General features: G+C 40.8%; 1 protein-coding gene across 2 annotated transcripts; it reads left to right on the forward strand.

Annotated features, from left to right (window-relative positions):
- Positions 1 to 1,809: 1,809 nt before the first annotated feature.
- On the forward strand, positions 1,810 to 15,555 carry SPO11 (SPO11 initiator of meiotic double strand breaks). 2 transcript variants are annotated; one of them, XM_001489926.4, is made up of 13 exons: positions 1,810 to 2,064; positions 3,765 to 3,878; positions 5,143 to 5,231; positions 5,642 to 5,708; positions 5,940 to 6,048; positions 6,405 to 6,488; positions 7,182 to 7,218; positions 7,552 to 7,661; positions 10,354 to 10,453; positions 10,759 to 10,796; positions 11,704 to 11,780; positions 14,295 to 14,406; positions 14,900 to 15,555. In XM_001489926.4, exons 1-13 carry the CDS (start codon positions 1,934 to 1,936, stop codon positions 15,017 to 15,019), a joined length of 1,188 nt encoding a protein of 395 aa, XP_001489976.1. In that variant the 5' UTR covers positions 1,810 to 1,933; the 3' UTR covers positions 15,020 to 15,555. The 2 variants fall into 2 exon arrangements, with proteins under 2 accessions (XP_001489976.1, XP_023482557.1); XM_023626789.2 differs by lacking the exon at positions 1,810 to 2,064 and adding an exon at positions 2,236 to 2,388.
- Positions 15,556 to 23,216: the final 7,661 nt, after the last annotated feature.

Raw genomic sequence — 23,216 nt, forward strand, 5'->3', positions numbered from 1 at the left:
TCGCTGTTTTTGATCCCCTCCCTGGGCCCCTGCCCGGTCAGGCCCTTTCAATTCATGTCAGATCTAGGGAGGCCGCTGGCTCCTGGCTCAGTGTGGCGCTACGTGATACAGAAGGGTCTGTCCTCACGAGAGAGACACAGACAAGTGGACAGATGGTTCCAGTCCCAGGAGAGAGGCACCTCCCAGCAGAGAAGCCCGCTGGTGTCACTGACTGGCCCTCTCCCTTCAAAGGCCTTTTATATGCTGCTCCTCATTGTGGATGATGAACTAGAGCTCACCTGCTGCCACACCCTCATCTGGAACGGGGGAAACTGAGGCCAGGGGGTAATTCCTCCATCAGAGAGGCCCCCAGGAAACTATGACACGGTCCCAGCCAGACCCTCAGCAGCGCCTCCTATCCTAGTGGGAAGAGCTCCAATTTGGGTCAAGATTTACCTCTCAGCCCTGTCACTCACTGCGCTGCAAGGTTGCACAAACTGCTCGACCTCCCCAAGCCTCAGTTTCCTCATGTGTGAAGCGAGAATAATTTTTCCACTTACGGTTGTTGACGTAGAACACGCCTCACCCTGCCAACTTCGTGATTTAAGTCGTATTCACCTATTTGTCCTCAATTCCCATTTCCCCTTAGACTGCGGGCTCCCTGAGGGCAAGGACTCTGCCTGCCTTGTTCACAGCTGTGCCCTCAGTGACTAACACTGCCCGGCGCAGGGCAGGCGGCGAGGTGGTGTGTGTGATAACGACAACAAAGACCTCAGCACAGTGCTTGGCACTGGCAGCCATGCTTAAGAACAGAGGGAGGCCATTACTATTTAGGGTAACCAGGAACCAAGGGGACAAAATAGTTCTCTGGAGTGGGCCTGCTGTCAGCTGGCTCTTCTGGGGCAAAGGCCCCAGGACCCCATCCCTGCAGGACCTGGCCCCCGCAGGCCGTGGAGCCACCTTACTCCAGGTTCTCTCCCCACTGTCCTCTCTCTCAAGGACGTGGTCCCCAGAGGCACGACTCCTCCCTGGGGCTTCAGAATTCCCGTCTTCTGCTCCAGAAGGCTGCCAGAGAGTAGGAGGAAGGCACAGCTCACCAAATCTGCAAGGGGAGGATGTGGTCCAACGGCAGGATTGCTGGATAACATACTGGACGTCCACTTAAATCTGAATTTCAGATAAACACTGAAATAACTTTTTAGTCCCCAAGATTGCATGGGACCTAGTTATCCTAAAAAAACATAATTGCTGTTTATCTGAAACTCAAATTTAACTGAGTGTCTTGCATTTTAATTGGCTGCATCTGGCGGCCCTACAAAGTGATGGAGCCAGGATGTTAACTCAGGCCTGCCTGAGCTTGTGGCCCTCACTTCTCCTCTTCTGCAAAACCACCACCATCACGTTAGGAACCTCCTGGGGTGGTTAAGAGAAAGAAAAGAGAGGCGGCTGAGTGAAACGGGCTTTGTAAGCCCTCAAGCACTATATAAATGTTAGTAAGGGCAGGAACTCTGCCCTGATCACAGCTGAACCCAGTGCCTAGAACTGTATCTGGCAACAGATCGCTATAACTGTTTTAATGAAAAATCGCTGGTACTATTTTCCGTAAGCAGTCAACAAAATTACATAAACCCATTTCTAGGAAATCTAGCTCAAACATCGTACGCACACCCCGCTGGTCCCGGATACGGCAGACCATGACCCAGGAAGAACCCAACACTGTGTTCGCCTGACACAGGCCTACGCATGCGCAACCGCCTCCATGTGCTATGGTATGCTATGCGCATGCGTGTGTACAGCCACGCCTGGTGATGAGGTGTGCGCATGCGTGGGCCTCAGCGGGAAAGCGCGGGAAGAGAGCGCTGCCCTGGCAGCAACGCGCTGAGGTGGCGCTCCGGGTGGGCGGTGGCGGCCGAGCTGGGTCCTGCTCTTGGAGCGCTTCCTGCCGCCTGTCCTCATGGCCTTTGCGCCCGTGGGGCCTGAGGCCTCGTTCTTCGCGGCTGTGGACCAGCACAGGGCTTCCCTGCTGGCCGCCCTGCGGGGCGGCGGCGCGGAGCGGGCGGGCGGGGGGCCGCGGCCGGCCTCCAGGTACCCGGAGCTGTGGCCCCCTTCACCGCCCGCTCCGAACCCCAAAAGGGTGTTCCTTCAACTCCCCTTTTCTGCTGTTAACTCGTGTTTTAAACTCAAAAAGCCTGGACAGCCCCCTTGGTGTCTTCTAGAATGTTCCTTGTGCAGTGTTCCAGGAGCGTCCCAACTGCTGGGCTCGCCGGGTTCCTGCGATCCTTACGGGTCACGCAGTTTAGGGCGCCGTCTGACTTCGGGATGTTGAAAAAGTTTGGGGGGAGATAAAATTTTAGCTTAAGTGTTCAAGATTTATTTTTTTGGAAGAGAAAGGGAGGGAAGATGAATGTTGTGAGTTCTCACTCAATAAGTGTGCTTTATCAAAATGAACAAGGAAGTCGGCACATTTTAGGTTGTTTCTAAAACGTCCGTGCTTTAGATGGTTTGCGGTCGGGCAGCGCGCTGCCGGGGCCGCCGCTCGGCTGGTCCAGCCCGGGGCTGATGGAGGCGGCCCGGGGATGCCCTGCAGGACGGATGCGGGCGGGAGGGACCGCGTTTGCCCAAGATGCCCTGTTGTTTTGCTCCCTTGATTTGCTTTTCGGTTTATCAGCAAAGATTTTTCAGTCTAAACAAATTGCTGTCTTTAATTTTTAAGCCCAAGCAAACTACGAAAAAACAAAACAAAAAGGCAAAAATCCACGAGCAAACACGTTTTCACAAACGGATTCCGTTGAGGGAGCATTCCTGGGGAAGGGACGGGAGGCTGGAGTCCTCTGTTTGGGTTCCAGAAGTAAATTAATCCGATTGTCTCTAGAGTTGGTCACAGTGCTGTCTTGCCACTTTTTTTTCAAACTCAAAAATGAGGTATTTGAGTCAGCGTTTACCTCTCAATATTACAAAATACTGAATGTTTTGAAATTTATTTTCTGATCCGTGCGTTTTCACTGAAGCTCTGAAGTTTCTGTGGAAATCTGAACCGTCCAGGCTTTGGCCATTTTCTAGGTTTGATTTGGTTTCTCTTCCTAGGCATATGCTAATAGCATTTATAACCCAACAGCATTTTTTTAAGCTGATGGCTTGTGAAATTAAAAGTCAGCTGACAGAAAACTGGGCTAAGTCTTAACATTTTGCTGTAAAGTGGTGTAATAGTTGCCAAGACTTTTCATGGTAGTGATTAAACGTTTTTCTTTTTGTGCCACTAAAATTCAGAAGGGCTGATTTAAGGCATGAGATCAGTTAGGGTAATGCGCTACAACAACGAGTGTTCCTTTTGAAATACTTTTGCATTGCATTTTGGGAGAGAAATTAAATTCAAAGCCAATATTACAACATTTTTAATTAAAACATTTATCAGTAGTATTTCAAGTCAAGGAGTTTGTATTCAAGTAGGTTAATATGAACATTAAATAGATTAAAATCTATTTATAAATTATATTGTCTAGTCCTTAATCTGAAAGGGAGATATTACTTAAGTTGGTAATTGTTTGAGTAAAATTACAAGCGAATGAAATTTCTCTGTAAGTAACCACTGTAAATACAGTTGTTGTTTTAATGCAGTACTGATGTCAGAATTTAGTGAGAGAGACCATTTTTGACAAGAATTACCTAGTCCTAAAAAACAACCAATGAAACAAAAATTTATTTCACTATTGGTCTGGGGAAATGTCACATATTGTAGAGGCCTAATTTAGAATAAAGATTGAATCATAGTGTGTTTATTGTTTCAGTTCTCAGGTTCTTGCATCAATAGAAAATGTTGTCCGAGACATAATCACAAGCTTGGCAAGAAATGAAGCTCCTGCATTCACCATCGACGACAGGTCCAGCTGGGAAAATATAAAGTGGGCATTTTGCATTTTTTCTTTTTAAATGCAATATCTGTGTCATTATTTGAATTTATTCAAGTTACAGTTCCAGTTGGATATCATTCTTTTTATTGCCTTTACTCTGTCAAAAAGGATTTAAGGAAGTTTACAAAATCACATACCATAGAGGCAAGTTCTGTAAACTAGAAGTAGGTGTGAAAGATAAGGCCAGGAGAAAACAATACTAGGAACGGAAAATGGAGCACGGAAAGAGGTGAGAACTCAAAATGCACGTGATAAAGGCTTACAGTCCTGCTAAAAATAGGCTCCACACTCAGATCTAAGCTTTCCAGTGCTCCTAGGGGGAGATGCGGCCAGTGGAATTCTCATCTCAATCTGCTTGCTCTGGGGAGCCGCAACCACTCCTGGCACCGGGACCTAAATAAATGTGTCCTGAACAGAGAGCCCGTTCCAATGGCCCTTTTTCCTGGCAGATCCCCCCCCGCTAAGTCATGTGCCCAAGAGGGTCAAATCAGCACACGGCTTTACCAGAGTCCTGGAACCTGGTTATATGGTTTGTGTTTGCAGATCCCCAACCTGTAGAACCTTTCCATTGAGTCAGGAAATACGCTACAAAAATAGTTCTCAGTAGGAGTTACAGAAACAGAATAAAAGTAATTTTGAGGCTCTTTAGTCACTAAGTATTCTTTTATGCTCAATATAATTAATGGAAACTATGAACTTTTGCGTCATATTTGCAAGATGGACTTCATCCGGCCGTGAGGCAGTGGACATCTGGCCTATTTGCCGGGTGCCTTCTGCCACCTTTAGGCCAGGCCTGACGTTTCAGTTTAACAGCCTAATATAAATCGTTATTTCATTTAATGTAACTTTGGAGGTAAATCAAATAAGATATTTCAAAACAGTATTAAATTGAGTAAAATTAAGTGAGTAAATTATTGAAGTGAGCAAAATGCTGATTAAAATTGTGAAATAGTTGAAAATAGTTCACATACACTAAATGTCTTCCCAGGAAAGAAATACACACACAGACATGCACAAAAACGCATCATAATCAAAGGTATTTAATTCATTTATTTTACACACTTTCAGTGCCTCTGTACGTCCCGAAACTAGTTGCCTAATTACCACCTGGAATTATCTAACCTCTTAAACAAGGTTGTGCCAAAGCTTCAGTGCCGACGTTGAGAAGAAATGTGGGTTTAAACGATGTATATTGTGTGGTGTTCAGAAGTTAATTCTTCTTTATTTTATTCCCTTGCTTTAAACAAAATGGCAGGTTTGAAGATTCTGTGGGTCTTCAGATGGTTTCTCATTGTACCACAAGAAAAATCAAAAGCGATTCTCCAAAGTCAGTTAAAAATTTTGGTAAACTAATCTTTCTTCTCTTTTAGTAATGAAATAAATGACTTTGGTTACCGTCTGGGTGTCGGTCGTTCCTAGTGAAAGAATTTTGCTTGCCCTCTGATGGACCACCCTTGTACGTGAAATAAATTTATAGAATTTTGCATTGGCGAGAATCATGGAAGTAAATTATAACTCTAAAATAAATTTTCGATCTACGTGGTTCAGTGGAAAAGTACTGTCGGTTTTGCTGTTCATACAGCAATTAACTTTATCTGATTCTTCAGGCCATTTTTATTTTCTGCTTAACACTTCTCCTTTGGAAAGATGGTTTTTTTTAATGTTATGGAAAGTAACAGGGGACAGGTTAGCAGAATGGCTTGAATTAGTGAGAGAAATGATGAGTAACTTGTTTTTTATATCTTATTTTCCAGCGCTAATTCTTAAAATATTGTCCATGATTTACAAATTAGTGCAGAGCAACACTTACACAACCAAGAGGTAAATACGTCGTTCTGGTAAGTTACTCTTGAAAATGCAATGTGAGGTTTAGTTGGATTAACTTTCGTTATATATCTTGAAAGTTACACAAGACCAGACTATGGGTAATAAGTTACTTGGTCTATATGTTGTGTTTCATCCAGTTAAAGCTTTCTTCAAATAATACTCCAATACTTGTTATATTCAAAGAGTCTATTGTTGACTCAAAATGTATATTTTAAATTTTCATAGAGACATATATTACACTGACAGCCAGCTGTTTGGTAACCAGACTGTTGTGGACAGTATTATCACCGACGTTTCTTGTATGTTAAAAGTGCCGAGGAGGAGTCTGCATATAGTAAGTAGCACTTCATACAAAACATTTTGTTTTAAGACAAAATGTTTATATAAAAATTGTGATGGAAGAATAAATGTAACCTGTGCCTTCTTTTAATATTATTTGATACTATATTTTTCTCACTATGAATTTAAGTAATCTTCTCAATATATTACCGTGGGTGAATGGACCAAAATAGATGAATGATCAAATATTTTTTATTCCTAAATATTCTTACATATTTTCTACTTCATTTCTTAAATTCCAATCTGGGCTAAAATACGTATAATTTAGCAGGTGAACATGAGGAATGACTTAGCAACATAAAATATCTTAGTGAAAAAAGTTTCAAATATGTCTGGTTTTTTTTTTTTCAGTTATCTACTTCAAAAGGTTTAATTGCTGGCAATTTAAGGTATATCGAGGAAGATGGCACCAAAGTGTATTGCAGCTGTACAACAGTAAGCATTAATGTTTTCACATGCTTTAACTCTCTTTTAGATTCTTTGTTTTTGAAATGTATTTTATTTCCTGCTTTGTCAAGTAGTTTGGAGCTTAAGATTTTAAAATAAAACTGCAGGATGAATAGGTGTGTGCGCTGTGGGGTTGCACATTACATAAGTCCAAAATATGCCTGTTGTCAAACGTCATATTGAAATAAACAAACATGCACATTCTTTCTTAAAACGCTGTTGATTTCGGGTAGAGTGTGGCTTGAACATTTTAGCATAGAGATTTGTATAATCTTCATAACATTTCCTGGGCCTGAAATTCATATGTTTAATATTGGACTATTTGCTAGGCTTTAGCAGTAGAAAGCTGACAGGATTAAACTAGGCAGCGGTTTGGAAAGGGGCACAATGATGCCTGTGAGCTCCTTCATAAGGGAGTCTCTCCTTCATCAGTTTCTGCTTTTTAAACCGCATTATCTACAAAGTTTCCAAGAAATTCCCACCTGCTGGGCAGTAGTTTGGGTCAAGTGTCTGTTGTCTGACTGAGGAGTCAATCTGTTTCCTACTGTTCTCTTACTGAGGATAAACCTCTGATAACTGGTATATTCAAAGAAAAATGAAAATATAGGATTTTTGTGATAAATTTTTAAATGTGGTTATACTTCTTATTTAAAATGAAAACTGTATTGTTTGTTACCTTAGGCTGTTGCTGTACCATCTAATATCCAAGGAATTTGGAGTATCCTTTGAGTGGGAAAACTATTTAACCTTCTAGGATGTTCATTCATTATTTTGGTAAACCAAGCTTTCATAACACGTAATGAACAAGTGAGACCATATAGTGGTCAAGATGAAGACATCGTGGTCCCTTCTTTAGAATTCTTTTAGGAGCTTACTATCTGGTAGGAAAGACAGATATCTAAATATATGAATAGATATCTGTTTATATATTTGAGGGTGAAAATGGAAATACTCTATAGCTGTTTTTGAATTGACCTATACGGAAACATTATTTAGTTGGTGGTTAAACTGAAATACTTTTGCTTTCAATTTATCAGCCTTAACTTCACAGATTTAATCACAGACGCGAAATTTCTATTAATCGTGGAAAAAGATGCGACATTTCAGCGACTCCTGGACGACAACTTCTGCAGCAGGATGTCTCCGTGCGTCATCGTCACGGTATGTGACCTGCTCTACTGTAGTTCCAAGACTCACGTACTTCTCTGCTGACTGGTAAGAAGGGATCGTAACATCATCTTTACGGCTTGCTGAGCGTTCTGTTCTCAATGTGATGTTCGGGGTTGCAGAACAAGAATTTCTAAGGTGTTCATGTAAACGTCCTCAAATCTGACTAAAATCGTGATGATGCTCCTGCTTCTTAAATACCAGTGACTTTCCAGAACCACAGCGAGGTTACGGGGGCTCTGGGTCACCCTCACTCCATTCCCGCTGGGGCTGCTTGTCTCAACTTTAACGTGGTTACGCTGGGGGCTTTGGAGGGGGTTGGGTGAACAAGAGCTGCTCCTGGTTCTTCCTCACACGAGTTTGTGTACCAGGGTAATATCATTAATTCAGTCAAAAGGAGCCTGCTTTTTTTTTGGTGAGAAAGATTAGCCCTGAGCTGACATCTGTGCCAGTCTTCCTCTATATTTTGCATGTGGGTCAGCTCCACAACATGGCTGATGAGAGGAGTAGGTTGGCATCCAGGATCCGAACCTGCAAAAATGGGCCACCGAAGCGGAGTGCATGGAACTTCAACAACTTGGCCATGGGGCCGGCCACCCTGCTCTTTTTTTTTTTACATAATGTGCAAAGAATAGCAAAGAACACAGAAGCATATGTTGAGATAACACATGGGGAGATACAGGCGTTGGTTAGCAAAGGGCAGTAAGCTGCCTACTGCAGGGTGATGTGGGCTGAGTTCCTGAAACTCGGTGGTGGACGACATCTGCTGGAGCAGGACAGAAAGAGTGGGGATAGAGGAAGCTTGCGGTGTGAGTCGGGGAATGCTGACAGAATAACAGAATGCGTCAGGTTCCCCTCCCCCATCCCGGCCTTCTGCTTTTATAGATCCGGATAAAAACCTAGTTCTTTGAAGGAAAAAGAGCTCATCTACTTAAAATTCTTCGGGCTTATTAGATTAGCAATAAGTAGATGCTTGTGAGGCATGTTTGTGGAAGCAGCGAGGAGGGCGGCCCTGGAGAGGAGGTGGGGTGTCCGGCAGCTGTATGGAGCCTTGGAAGGCCTGGCCACTCCCAGGGAGGCATCCTGACTTGGTGCAGAAATGTCAGGCACTTAACAGAAGTGTTTGGACTAGTGACAAAGGAACTGGCAAGGGTTAGTGTGGCAGCGTCCTCGTTAGAGCGAGGGGGCTCACTGGAGTCAGGGGCCTGTCAGCAGGCTGTCAGGTGGTGATCTTGCTGTGAGGATGAAAGAGGGATGACTAAGGAGAAAGAACTGAAACAAAGGATATTGCCAAGGTCAATTCGAAAGGACTTGGTGACCACGGGATATGAGGAATGAGTCAAAATGACTCCAGTGTGTGGAACCTACCACAGTGTCACCATTGATAGCTACAGGACAAGTAGCAGGAAGGACCCACAACTAAAATATACAACTATGCACTGGGGGGTTGGGGGAGAAAAAAACAGGAAAAAAAAAACAAAGAAGATTGGCAACAGTTGTTAGCTCAGGTGCCAATCTTTGAAAAAAAAAAAAAGAAATATGGATTTGAGACGATAGCGTTGCCATAGTGCCCTAACTCTGTGTGACGGGCACATTTATCCCAATTTTATAAATAAAGCCACAGCCTAACGAGACTAAGAAACTGGCACAGTATCACCCACTAATGATTGGCAGGGAGGGAATTCAAACCCAGAGCTATGTGATAAAAACCCCATTCTTGGGCCGGCCTGGTGGCGCAATGGTTAAGTGCACACATTCCGCTGTGGCTGCCCAGGGTTCACCGGTTTGGATCCCGGGTGCAGACATGGCACCACTTGGCAAGCCATGTTGTGGTAGGCATCCCACATATAAAATAGAGGAAGACGGACATGGATGTTAGCTCAGGGCCAGACTTGCTAAGTAAAAAGAGGAGGATTGGTGGCAGATATTAGCTCAGGGCTAATCTTCCTCAAAAAAAAAAGGAAAAGAAAAACCCATTCTTAATTTCTGCCTGCTTCCTTCTCTGCTCCATGTTTCACTGGATTTTCTGCTTTTCTCTCTTAACACTATTGTAATGCTCTTTAAATTACTTTTCTACATAATTATTCTTTTAATGACATCATAATATTGTCCTGCCACTTGGGTTTATAGAATCCCAAATTTAAACCAGGCACTCCGCTAAGTGCTTTATGACTATTAAATAATTTACTTCCTATAATAGCCTGGTAAGGTGATACGAGCCCTGAGCCACCGAGAGGTTTGTGACTCGTTCCAGTTCGTGCTGCTGAGACGGGGCAGAGCCGAGATTCTGCCCGGGCCGTCTGCCCCACAGCTGGTACATATCACCGCCGTGCCGTGCTGCCCCTCCCTGTGTCTGTTGTCAGATATTTTGGCTATTTACAGGAGTTTGTGTCATTTGAAGTAACACTGCAGTGGACATCTTTTCCTAGGTAGGATTTTCATTATTTCCGTTTCTGCTGAAATATATCCTAGGACTGGGAAAACGGAGTCAGATTTATGAATGGATGTGGGCTTTTTCTCCCTGTTGTATATATTGTACAGTTTTTTCCACAGTCAGTGCCGGTCTTCTACCACCTGAAACTTAAGGTGAGGGAATCCAGCTTTTAAATTATTAGTAAGTAAGGATATAGTTTTATCGATTTCACTGTACTGGAATTAAAATGCGTCATTTCAATTATGTTTTCAGGGAAAGGGAGTACCTGATCTGAACACAAGACTTCTAGTCAAGAAGCTGTGGGATGTGTTTCACGTTCCTATTTTCACTCTGGTAGATGCTGATCCACATGGTAATTTATCGTGGGACTGTTTGAAACAATAGTCATAATTAAATCATATTTGTAGTTGTGTTTTTCTGCTCTTAGAACACTCTCCTAAAATATTTTTAAAGAGGATGATTTTAGATTAAAATTAATGACTAGTTCTTTGAGGCACTTTATCGTTCTTTTTGCCATATTAAGCTGAACCATAAATTTTTCTCTGATAATGCCCACGAAGATAAAATTGCAGATGTTAGATATAATTTGAGAATGCAATTTATCTAACCTGTAAGATACAAGAAGGCTAATTTTGACAGTAACTTTCTTTTTAACAGGCATAGAAATAATGTGTATTTATAAGTATGGATCTATGGTAAGTATGGAAAAGCACTTTTCTTTTTCCCACTGTTGAGGTATTTTATATTCATTGGGGTGATTTCTGCATTTACTTGTGAGCCCCTGGGAATCTGAGGGCCCTCAGAGATACCAGTGGAGCTACTGCCCTAGCCTAGGCCTGCCTGGTTCAGTAGCTGTGATTCCAGCTCCCGGCGTGACCAGTGTGACCGCAGGTGACAGAGTGGGGTTAGCTGTGGGCACGAGGCATTGTTATCCTCCACTCTCCCTGCTGCCCACGTAACTGCGGGGCTGTGGGGTGACAACATTGTCTGATCGCCAGATATGCTCTGAACATGCTGTATAGCCTTGACTTCTGACTTTGCCCATTCCCTTTTCTCCCACCACGAGGAGAAATGAAAAGACCACCAGAGTCTGCAACTGCCGTACATGAGTGGTTCTCAAAGTGCAGTCCTGGACCGTGAGCCTCAGCATCACCGGGGAGCTTGTTAGACATCCACATCTCGGTCCCCATGCGGACCTGTGAATCTGAATCCCTACGGCTGGGCCCCAAGGGGTAAAGTTTGAGAACCACTGGTAGACACCTTGAGTGTCCCTGATGTGTATGTTTACAGCAGGTGAAAGGGATGGTGGAACAAGGTGTTAAGATATGGAATCACACACAATAATAAGTGCAGGCCAGACGGGTTCATTTGTAGTTTTACTTTATAGAAAACCAACAGAGCAATACTGTAGAGTGGTTTTAAAGCCTTCACTGAAAGTCCAGCTTAGTGAAGCTCTGGGTGATTTTCTTATTCTGTGGGCTCTGGGGGAGTGAAGTCTTTAGTATTTGTCCTTCTTAATAAGTGAAAAATTTGGCTGCAAAACAAGTATGCTAGTTCTCTGCCATTTAGTCTCACCTAATCTACTTTTGATCTTTGTTCCAGTCCATGTCTTTTGAAGCCCATAATCTCACAGTTCCGGCTATTAGATGGCTTGGGCTCCTCCCTTCTGACATTAAAAGGTTGGACGGTTTAATAGAGCCGGGATACTTGAAATGATGACTCTCTGTCCTGTGTAACAATAAGCTAAACAGTCGTTACGTTATGAGGGAACGCTCCTGAGGCTCCTTATGGGTATTGTTCACTACGACTCAGGATTACATAATTATGAATTAAATGCATCAGTGTTTCTGTTGCAACTACTGAAACACTGAACAAAAGAATTTGGTTAATTGAACTTCTGCTAGCTAGAAAATGTTTTTTGTTTTACTTTTAATGTTAAAATATTTTGTAAATTTCTTTACACTTAGAAAGTGTAAGATGTTGATTCCAATTAAATGATAATCATTGACAATAACATTTGCCATAGCAATCAATTTTATTATAGATTTAAAATTTTAATTTCATTAAAAAATCTCATTTTAAGACTACCTAAAGTCTGGGAACCTAAAGGTTGGCAAATTTACTATATATGTTCATTATAGAAAAAAATATTAAAGAACAAGATAAAAAGCACCTACAGGTGAACCGCGTTACCCCGTGGGTTATTTTCTCTGCCTCGCTGTAACTTTTTTCGCAAAAATGGGGTCACGTTCTCATGTTATTTTGTAATCTCCGTTTCTCACACGGCACGATGTGACCACTTTTCCATATCAATAAATACATTTCTCTTCTGCGACCTCACTTTAATGACTCCTATTGCTGAGTTGGAATTCTGGATGTACAGTGTTTATTCCACCAGCCCCTCAAAGTTGGTCATTTGGGCGGTTCCCAGATCTCTCCTGGTAGGCAGCGCTGCGACGGGCCCTGTAATTCAGTCTTTGCCCCCGGCTCTAGCTAGTCCTGTAGGGTGAGCTCCCAGAATTTCTGGGTCAAAGGGTGTGCACATTTTTAAGTCCTCGACTGCCCTCTGGATAGGCTAATTATTTTGCTTTCCCTGCAGAGTAAGAGCCCACGTGTCCCTCAGCACAGGACATTATCACTTTTCTTCATCTCTGCTAATGTTGCTAATGTGATATTTAAAAATGTTTTATTTTTGTTTTAATTGGCCAGTGAGAATGACCTTAAACATGTTCATTGGGTTTCTTCAAGCAGTGAGCGTGCTAACAAGTGCTTGTTTCCTAAATAGGGGATGAGTTTTGGGTGACCGCCACTTCTTACAAAATGAGGACACAAAGGAAAACATTCAGTTTCTGATTTCTGAATATTTACACTCTAGTGAATCAAAGTTTTCTTCATTTTAGTGTATCTGTCATGGTCAGAGTCCCTTAGGGGTGATCTATTTGTGTGATGATCATTTCTAACACAAATTCAGGACACGTGATCTGGTAATTGTTAAGGTGGGGGCCTGCAGAAACTCTAGCTGCATCTCATAAATTCCGTCAGTGCCCGCAAAACCCTCTCCAAATCAATGTACAATCAAAGAGAAACACTGCGGCAGCCACACAAACACGGCTCCAAGGGAAATCCTCTGGGCCTCCCTTTCAATCAAATTCTCACCCTGTCCAGGAGCTGCCACTGGCAAGTGGTCATAATTATGGGGACATTGAAAAAGACTATTTGAAACTGGAGCTTTACTGGGAAATCTGGGATTTGTGACTTCAAAAAGTAGTCCATGCCATAAATCCTGGACTTCTCATTTTCTATTTTTAAAGTATACCAAGATAAAATTACAATCTACTTTTTAAAAATTTAAAACTAGATAGGGATGTGTGTGCATGCTTGTGTGCGTAAGTGATAGACTAACTTCCAAGGCCCAGAAAATTCTCAATGAATTACAGAGTTAAGGACTCAGGGGAACCTAAAATCTCACAGTGAATCTCGCTGCTGGCCATGCATATCAGCACTCATGGCTTCAGGACTGGAGCTCTGGGAGCTGCCTCGGTGTCGATATACATGATGTTGGGCTGTTGGCATTTGTTTTATAACCAATGTCAGCCTCCTTGTCATCATCCTGTTAGTGTGACATGAAGGGAAACAACACCTTAGAACAGATTTCCACTATGAACTTGAATACTTGCTGTTCTGGGATAGATTCTCAAAATTCTGGATTTAAAAGGTGGATCTGGGGGTCAGCCCCATGGCTGAGTGGTTAAGTTCGTGCACTCTGCTTCAGCGGCCCAGGGTTTCTCCAGTTCGGATCCTGGGCTTGGACATGGCACCACTCATCAGGCCATGCTGAGGTGGCGTCCCACATGGCACAACCAGAAGGACCTACAACTAGAATATACAGCTATGTACTGGAGGGCTTTGGGGAGAAGGAGAAAAAAAAAAAAAAGAAGATTGGCAACAGCTGTTAACTCAGGTGCCAATCTTTAAAAAAAAGGTGGATCTGTACTACTGTTCTTTTTTTTTTTATTGAGTTAACGGTAGGTTACAATCTTGTGAAATTTCAGTAATACGTTATGTACTAATTTTCTTATCTGTTCTTTCTGAGTTTCTTGAAATATCACAATAAATACAAATGACATATATATGACCTGCAAGTTATAGAAGCACTTTGTTTTACTGATTTTTTTCATCTATTTTTTTCCCAGATTAAACATACCTAAAGATGCTTTAATTCCATTGACAAAACGGGACCAAATGAAACTTGACAGTATCCTGAAAAGACCTTATGTCACTTGCCAACCATTTTGGAGAAGAGAAGTATACTGCTTTTTAAAGTTCAAGTGTTGTGTGCTTTATCGCCTTTTACTTTACTAGTGGCTGTTCAAGTAATATTTTGAAAATATCCTCCTTGGAATTTTGTATAACCAGCAACGAGCGTGGGGGTTGTTTGACAGCAATTGGTTGCTGAAACACTGAATTATGAATGCTAATAGATAAGATCAGCTGGATGGAGCTAATCTATTTTTATCCTCATCCTTATATACCCATTGTCTGTGGCTATATCATAATTTATGGGGGGAAAAGAGGAGACAGAAATTATAAAGACCTCAGACCATTCCTAGTTATCGAAGGCACCCACACTGAGCATTCTCCTGATATTTTTAGCTGTAGCAGCTCTAGAATATTCTGGTTGACTTAATGGCTATTGCCCATGGTTTTGGAGAATAAAACAAGTCTAGATTTACTAGTTTGAGTTGACAAGACTGTAGCAAAAGACTCTGGTATGACTGCATTTTGCTTTTATTGACAGATGGAAATCATGGCCAACTCTAAAATGAAGGCAGAAATTCAAGCTTTGACCTTCCTATCATCAGATTATCTTTCCAGGGTGTACTTACCTAACAAATTAAAATTTGGAGGATGGATATAAAAATTTATCAGAATATATCTTGTGATTGCAGAAAGTTTTTCATTGGTTTTGTTTTCAGAGGTAGATACTGTGTTGGAAAGAACATATATTCTTAATTCTATAGAGGTAAAATAATTATCCATTACTTATATTTTTTGTCGAAACAAATGCTGTACTCTGATTGTCTTTAGAAGGCTTTATTTTATCTGTCTCTGTAGAGATTGATTTCTGTCTTATGTGTTCTAAAGTAAATTATAGAAGAATTTATATTATTTTGACTTCTAAATTTTATTTGAAAAAATATTTTATGCATATCATCAAAGTCTACAGAAATATTTTATTTACTCTCTACAATACAAGTAATGTTAAGGCATGAAGTATCTTATTAGTAATGAAGATAATAATAACCTAAATGTGAGAGGTTGCACGTGAACTCTAGTGTCCCGCCATTTCTTCTTAGTTACATTTTCCTTCGCCTTCACAGTGTCGGGCTCACACCCGGGTCATTCACTTGTGAAATTAGTAAAGTTTATTATGAATAAATATTTGGGTTGATGTAGTCTTCAGCACTTTCATTTTGTTTTTGAGCCTACTTTTTATTTTTTTAAATTTATTTTTTTATTGAGTTCATAATAGTTTACATCAATGTGAGATTTCAGTTGTACATTATTTCTTGACTGTCACTACATAAGTGCTCCCCTTCACCCCCGGTGTCTACCCCCCACCCCCCGGTAATCACTGAACTGTTTTCTTTGTCCATGTGTTTGTTTATATTCCACATATGAGTGAAATCATCTGGTGTTTGTCTTTCTGAGTCTGGCTTATTTCGCTTAGCATAATTCCATCCAGGTCCTTCCATGTTAGTGCAAATGGGATGAATTTGTCTTTTTTTCCTGCTGAGTAGTATTCCATTGTGTATACACCACATCTTCTTTGTGCAGTCATCAGTGGGTGGGCACTCAGATTGTTTCCATGTCTCGGCTATTGTGAATAGAGCTGCAGTGAACATAGAGGTGCGTATGTTACTTTGGATTGTTGATTTCAAGTTGTTTGGGTAGATACCCAGTAGTGGGATGGCTGGGTCATACGGTAGTTCTATTTTTAGTTTTTTGAGGAACCTTCATACTGTTTTCCATAGTGGCTGCACCAGTTTGCATTCCCACCAGCAGTGTATGAGGGTTCCCTTCTCTCCAGACCCTCTCCAACATTTGTTATTTTTAGTCTTAGTGATTATAGCCATTTTAACAGGCATAAGGTGGTATCTTACTGTAGTTTTGATTTGCATTTCCCTGATGATTAGTGATGTTGAACATCTTTTCATGTGTTTGTTGGCCATCTGTATATCTTCTTTGGAAAAATGTCTGTTCATATCATCTGCCCATTTTTTGATTGAGTTGGTTTTTTTTTCAATTGTTCAATTGTGTGAGTTGCTTATATATTATGGAGATTAACCCCTTGTCAGATATCTGATTTGCAAATATTTTCTCCCAATTGGTGGGTTGTCTCTTTGTTTTGATCCTAGTTTCTTTTGCCTTCCAGAAGCTCTTTAGTCTGATGGATTCCCACTTGTTTATTTTTTCTTTTGTTTCCCTTGTCTGAGAGGACATGGTATTTGAAAAGATCCTTTTTAGTTCAATGTCAAAAGAGTGTACTACTGATATTATCTCCCAGGAGTTTTATAGTTTCAGGACATATCTTCAAGTCTTTGATCCATTTTGAGTTTATTTTTGTGTATGGTATGAGATAGTGGTCTACCTTCATTCTTTTGCATGTGGCTGTCCAGTTTTCCCAGCACCATTTATTCAGGAGACTATCTTTTCTCCATTGTATGTTCTTGGCACCTTTGTTGAAGATTAGCTGTCCATAGATGTGCAGTTTTATTTCTGGGCTTTCAGTTCTGTTCCATTGGTCTGTGTGCCTGTTTTTGTATCAGTACCATGCTGTTTTGATCTCTATGGCTTTGTAGTACATTTTGAAGTCAGGGATTGTGATACCTCCAGCTTTGATCTTTTTTCTCAGGATTGCCTTAGCAATTCGGGGTCTTTGTTTCCTCCATATGAATTTTAGAATTCTTTATTCTATTTCCGTGAAGAATGTCATTGGGATTCTGATTGCTATTGCATTGAATCTGTAGATTGCTTTGGGTAGTATGGACATCTTAACTATGTTTATTCTTCAATCCATGAGCAAGGAATCTCTTTATGTCATTATCAGCTTCTTTCAGTAATGTCTTATAGTTTTCATCGTATAAGGCCTTCACCTCCATGGTTAAATTTATTCCTAGGTACTTAATTTTTTTAGTTAAGATTGCAAATGGAATCATATTCTTGAGTTCTCTTTCTGTAAGTTCATTATAGGAGTATAGAAAAACTGATTTTTGTAAGTTGATTCTGTACCCTGCAACCTTACCATAGTTGTTAACTATTTCTATTAGTTTTGTGATGGATTTTTGGGGCTTTTCTATATATAAGATCATGTCATCTGCAAACAGCGAGAGTTTCTCTTCTTCACTCCCTATTTGGATTCCTCTTATTCCTTTCTCTTGCCTAATTTCTCTGGCCAAAACCTCCAGTACTATGTTGTCTAAGAGTGGTGATAGTACACATCCTTGTCTCGTTCCTGTTCTCAGGGGGATGGCACTCAGTTTTTGCCCACTGAGTGTGATGTTGGCCATGGGTTTGTCATATATGGCTTTATTATGTTGAGGTAATTTCCTTCTATCCCCATTTTCTTAAGAGTTTTTATCACAAATGGCTGTTGGATCTTGTCAAATGCTTTCTCTGCATCTATTGAGATGATCATGTGGTTTTTATTCCTCAATTTGTTGATGTGGTATATCACATTGACTGATTTTCAGATGTTGAACCATCCCTGTGTCCCTGGTATGAATCCCACTTGATCGTGATGTATGATCCTTTTGATGAATTGCTGAATTCTGGTTGCCAAAGTTTTGTTGAGGATTTTTGCATCTATGTTCATCAGCAATATTGTCCTGTAGTTCTCCTTTTTCATGCTGTCCTTGTCAGGCTTTGGTATCAGCGTGATGTTGGCCTCATAGAATGTGTTAGGAAGTGTTCCATCTTCCTAATTTTTTGGAATAGCTTGAGAAGAATAGGTATTAAATCCTCTCTGAAAGTTTGGTAGAATTCCCCAGGAAAGCCATCTGGTCCTGGGGTTTTATTCTTTGGGATGTTTTTGATTGCTGTTTCAATCTCTTTCCTTGTGATTGGTCTATTTAGATTGTCTGTTTCTTCTTGACTCAGCTTTGGGAGGTTGTAAGAGTCTAAGAATTTATCCATTTCCTCTAGGTTATCCGTTTTGCTGGCATATAGTTTTTTGTAGTATTCTCTTATAATCCGTTGTATTTCCATGAAGTCTGTTGTTATTTCTCCTCTTTCATTTCTGATTTTGTTTATTTGAGCTTTCTCTCTTTTTTTCTTTGTAAGTCTGGCTAGGGGTTTGTCAATTTTATTTATCTTCTTAAAGAACCAGCTCTTTGTTTCATTGATCCTTTCTACTGGCTTTTTTTTGTTTCAATAGCATTTATTTCTGCTGTGATTTTTATTATTTCTCTCCTTCTGGTGACTTTGGGCTTTGTTTGTTCTTCTTTTTCTAATTCAGTTAGGTATAATTTGAGATTGCTTATTTGGTTTTTTTCTTGTTTGCTAAGGTATGCCTGTATTGTGATGAATTTCCCTCTTAATATGGCCTTTGCTGCATCCCATATGAGTTGGTATGGTATGTTATCATTTTCATTTGTCTCCAGATATTTTTTATTTCTCCTTTAATTTCTTCAATGATCCATTGCTTGTTCAATAGCATGTTGTTTAGTCTCCATATCTTTGTCCATTTCTCAGCTTTTTTCTTGTAATTAATTTCTAACTTTATAGCCTTATGATCAGAAAAGATGCATGTTATTATTTCAATTTTTTAAAATGTATTGAGGTTTGTCTTGTTTCCCAACATATGGTCTATCTTTGAGAATGTTCCATGCGCACTTGAGAAAAATGTGTATGCTGCTGTTTTTGGATGGAGTGTTCTATATATGTCTATGAAGTCCAACTGGTTTAGCTTTTCATTGAATTCCACTGCTTCCTTGTTGATTTTCTGTCTGGATGATCTATCCATTGATATGAGTGGGGAGTTGAGGTCCCCTACTATTATTGTGTTATTTTTAATATCTCCTTTTAGTTCTGTTAATAGTTGCTTTATGAACTTTAGTGCTCTTGTCTTGGGTGCATAGATATTTATGTGTTATTTCTTTTGTTGGAGTGTCCCTTTGATCATTATACACTGCCCCTCTTTGTCTCTCTTTACCTGTCTTATCTTGAAGTCTACTTCGTCTGATATAAGTTTGTGACACCTGCTTTCTTTTGTTTGCCATTAGCTTGGAGTATCATCTTCCACCCCTTCACTCTGAGCCTCTGTTTGTCATTGGAGCTGAGGTCTGTTTCCTGGAGGCAGCAAATTGTTGAGTCTTGTTCTTTAATCCATCTCACCACTCTGTGTCTTTGTATTGGAGAATTCAGTCCATTTACATTTAGGGTGATTATTGATGTATGAGGGCTTAATGCTGTCATTATATCACTCATTTTCCAGTTTTCCTGCATTGCCTTTGTTTCTCATCCTGTGTGTTTTGGTCTACCCATTGAATTATGTAGTTTTTTATGATGTGTTTCTTTGTTGTTTCCTTATTTATTTTTTGTGTCTCTGTTCTGTTTTTTTGTTTAATGGTTACCCTGAGGTTTGTATTCAGAATCTTGTGTATAAGATAGTCCATTTTCTGATGGCCTCTTATTTCCTTAGTCTAAACCCATTCAGTCCCTTTCCTCCTCCCCTCCTAAGTTGTTTTTCTCATATCTTATTCCAACTTGTGTTGTGAGTTTGTGATTAAAGTGACGAGATTGTTTTTGTTTTTGGTGTTTTCCTTCCCTTTAGCCTAATGCTATAGTTGAATATTTGCTATTCAACTATATCCTGTTCTGATTCTGTCTACCTGTTTATCTCCCTACTCTGTGTTTTGTGACCCCTTTCTCCCTTTTTTAATTTTTTCAGGTATGAGGGCCTTCTTGAGGATTTCTTGGGGGGGGGGGTAGTCTTGTGGCTATGAAGTCCCTTAGCTTTTGTTTGAGAAAGATTTAATTTCTCCTTCATATCTGAAGGATATTTTTGCTGGATACAGTATTCTTGGCTGAAGATTCTTGACTTTTAAAGTTTTGAATATGTCATTCCATTCTCTTCTAGCTTGTAAGGTTTCTGCAGAGAAATCTGCTGAAAGACTGATAGGGGTTCCTTTGTAGGTTATTTTCTTCTGCCTTGCTGTCCTTACTATTCTTTCTTTGTCATTCATTTTTGCCACTTTTACTACTATATGCCTTGCAGTAGGTCTTTTTACATTGACAAATCTAGAGATCTGGAAGCTTCTTCCACGCATATTTACCTCTCTTTCCCTAGATTTTGGAAGTTCTCTGCTATTATTTCTTTGAACACTCTTTCTGCTCTTCTCCTTCTCTTCATCTTCTTGAATACCTATAATTCTTATGTTGCATTTCCTCTTTGAGTCAGATATTTCTTGAAGACATTCTCCATTTATTTTTAGTCTTAGTTCTCTCTCCTCTGTCTGGAGCACTTCAACATGTCTATCTTCGATTATGCTGATTTGCTCCTCTATGGTGTCCACTCGAGCGATCAGGGAATCCATATTTTATTTTATCTCTTCCCTTGTGTCTTTCCTCTCTAGTATTTCTGACTGATTCTTCTTTGTAGTTTCAATCTCGTTTGTGAAGTAGCTCCTGAGCTCGTTGAATTGTTTCTCTACATTCTCTTTTACCTTGTTGAGTTTTTTGATGATAGCTATTTTGAGTTCATTGTCATTCAGTTTACTTATTTCTGCATCCCCAGGACTGAATTCTGGGTGCTTGTCGTTTTCTTTCTGGTCTGGAGATTTGATGAAGTGTCTGCAGCTGGAAGGACAGATGTTTCCCATTCTGATATTATTTGGTTGCAGTTACAGCCTATCGCCATTGGGTGGGGGTCGAGAGCCACATATTCTGAGCCCTCTGCCCTCAGCCGAGATGGCACCAGGCAGGTGGGGGAGGGACACTTTCTATGGGATTTCTCCATCAGCTCTCGCTAGCTGGTCTCCTGGGGTCTTGGCTTGATGAGTTTCCCCCCCCCCCCCCCCCCGTGCCAAAGCTTTCGCCCCATTAGAGGGCTTCCCTCTAGGCTGCAAGGGCCCTAGGGCATCCTGGGTGATCCCACGGATGCATGACCCCTCCACGGCTCCTTCCCTCACAGAGCCTCCTGCTGCAGTGATCCCAGTCTTTAGGGGAGGGAAGCTCTCTCTTACCCTGTTCCAGCTCCTCCAAGGGGGTTCCAGCCTCTCCTCCCTCCATTGTGCGGCTGCGTGTCTCTCCGAGGTTTTTGTGTTGTTAGATTATCTTCTGTTGGAGTATGGTTGCCCCTTTTTGTTGTATGTTGGAGGGGAGAGAGTCCGGGGCAAGTACACTCCACCATGATGCTGACATCACTCCCCTACTTTTTATTAATAATATATTTATTTGAAAAATTTCTCCAGTGTTTTATCAGTTCTCACCCAAGTTCAAGTCACCTGAATTCTTCTCTAGTCTAGGTTTATAGAACAAAGAATTTTTTCAGTTTTAAGATATACGGAAGCCTCAGATTTTAATGAGGCCCTTCTCTAAGAGTAAAGGTGTGATCTTTTCCCCTCATAAAGCTATCTTACGTCATCCAGAGATGTTTATGATTTTATTCTGTACTTTCAGTAAACTTTTGACTACACTGAGAAGTTTCTTGTAATTGTAAGCAAGAATATATATAGGACAAGTACAGAAATGCTGGGTTAGGGGCCAGCCCCGTGGCCAAGTGGTTAAGGCCATGCACTCCACTTTGGTGGCCAGGGTTTCACAGTTCGGATCCTGGATGTGGACATGATACCGCCCATCAAGCCATGCTGAGGCAGCATCCCACATAGCAGAACTAGAAGGACCTACAACTAGAATATACAACTATGTGCTGGGGGGCTTTGGGGAGAAGAAGAAAAAAAAGATTGGCAGCAGATGTTAGCTCAGGGCCAATCCTTAAAAAAAAAAAAAAAAAAGAAATGCTGGGTTAGTTATTTTGTCAAGATAAATGTTAATAATAGATAACCATTTCTGAGAACTTATATGTGCCAATCACTCCCTACACATTATCTTATTCACCCTCCCAAGAACCTTGCAAGTCATTAATTACACCTGTAGTTTATAGGCAAGAACTCTCAGGATGCTTCTTGTCTGAAGCTCCATGCACAGAACATGGCAGAATGGGGATAATACTGTCTACCTCAAGGGCAGGACCAGCTACCGAAAATGCGCGGCCCAGTGCAAAATGTAAGTGTAGGGTCCCTTGTTCAAAAGTTATTAAGAATTTCAAGACGACAGCAGCAGATAATGAAACAAAGCACAGGGCCCTTCTTAGCATGGGGCCTGTGTGACCCACAGGTTGTGCACTTGCAAAGCTAGCCTCACTGGAGAGGTTCTAGTAAGTGCTAAATAAGGTAATATAATAATGAAAGAAAACACTTATATAGCACTTATTATGCACAGGTATTTTTCTAGATGCTTTACAAACGTTAATGTCATCTTCACAGAAACCCTATGAGCTAGGTACTTTTCTTATCATCCCCTTTTTACAGGTGAGACAACAAAGGAACAGAGAGGTTAAGTAACTTTCCCAAGGTCACATAACTACTAAGTAGTGGAGCTGGAACTTAAACCCAGAGAGTCTGGCTCCAAAGCTCATGCTTTAACCACTGCACTGGAACATGTAAAGTGCTTCACATGTGGCCGGGTGTGCATGCTGCTCTGGAAAGGTCTACAGTTCTTATTGCTGACTAGGTGTCAGATCAAGGCCCCCTGATGACAAGACTGTGACGTCAACAATTAAGTTATATTCCCTGGTCACGTGAAAACCAAACATTTCATTTTGAGACCATTCTGGTACACTGTTCATTTGACTGACTTGTGAGATTATCAAAAATTCTAAAAACATTTTTATAAATCACAAGTTTTTCTTTGAATTTATACCATACTTCCTCCCTTAACATCTAACAATATCATTGAACTTTGACAAGCTTTGTAAAGAAGAAAATTACTGACTTAGAAAAACATGGTAAAGCCACAAAATGTCTGGATTAGGATATACTGTCAAAATGGGA

Source organism: Equus caballus, chromosome 22 (genome assembly GCF_041296265.1).
Source record: "Equus caballus isolate H_3958 breed thoroughbred chromosome 22, TB-T2T, whole genome shotgun sequence".
Taxonomy (NCBI): domain Eukaryota; kingdom Metazoa; phylum Chordata; class Mammalia; order Perissodactyla; family Equidae; genus Equus; species Equus caballus.

What these genes read in the sequence shown, in the direction of transcription:
- SPO11 (XM_001489926.4), top strand. Translation starts at nt 1,934, where the DNA reads ATGGCCTTTGCGCCCGTGGGGCCTGAGGCCTCGTTCTTCGCGGCTGTG. An exon ending in CTCCGTGCGTCATCGTCACG is followed by an intron (nt 7,662 to 10,353) that starts GTATGTGACCTG and finishes TTATGTTTTCAG; the next exon opens with GGAAAGGGAGTACCTGATCT. An exon ending in AACCATTTTGGAGAAGAGAA is followed by an intron (nt 14,407 to 14,899) that starts GTATACTGCTTT and finishes TTTTATTGACAG; the next exon opens with ATGGAAATCATGGCCAACTC.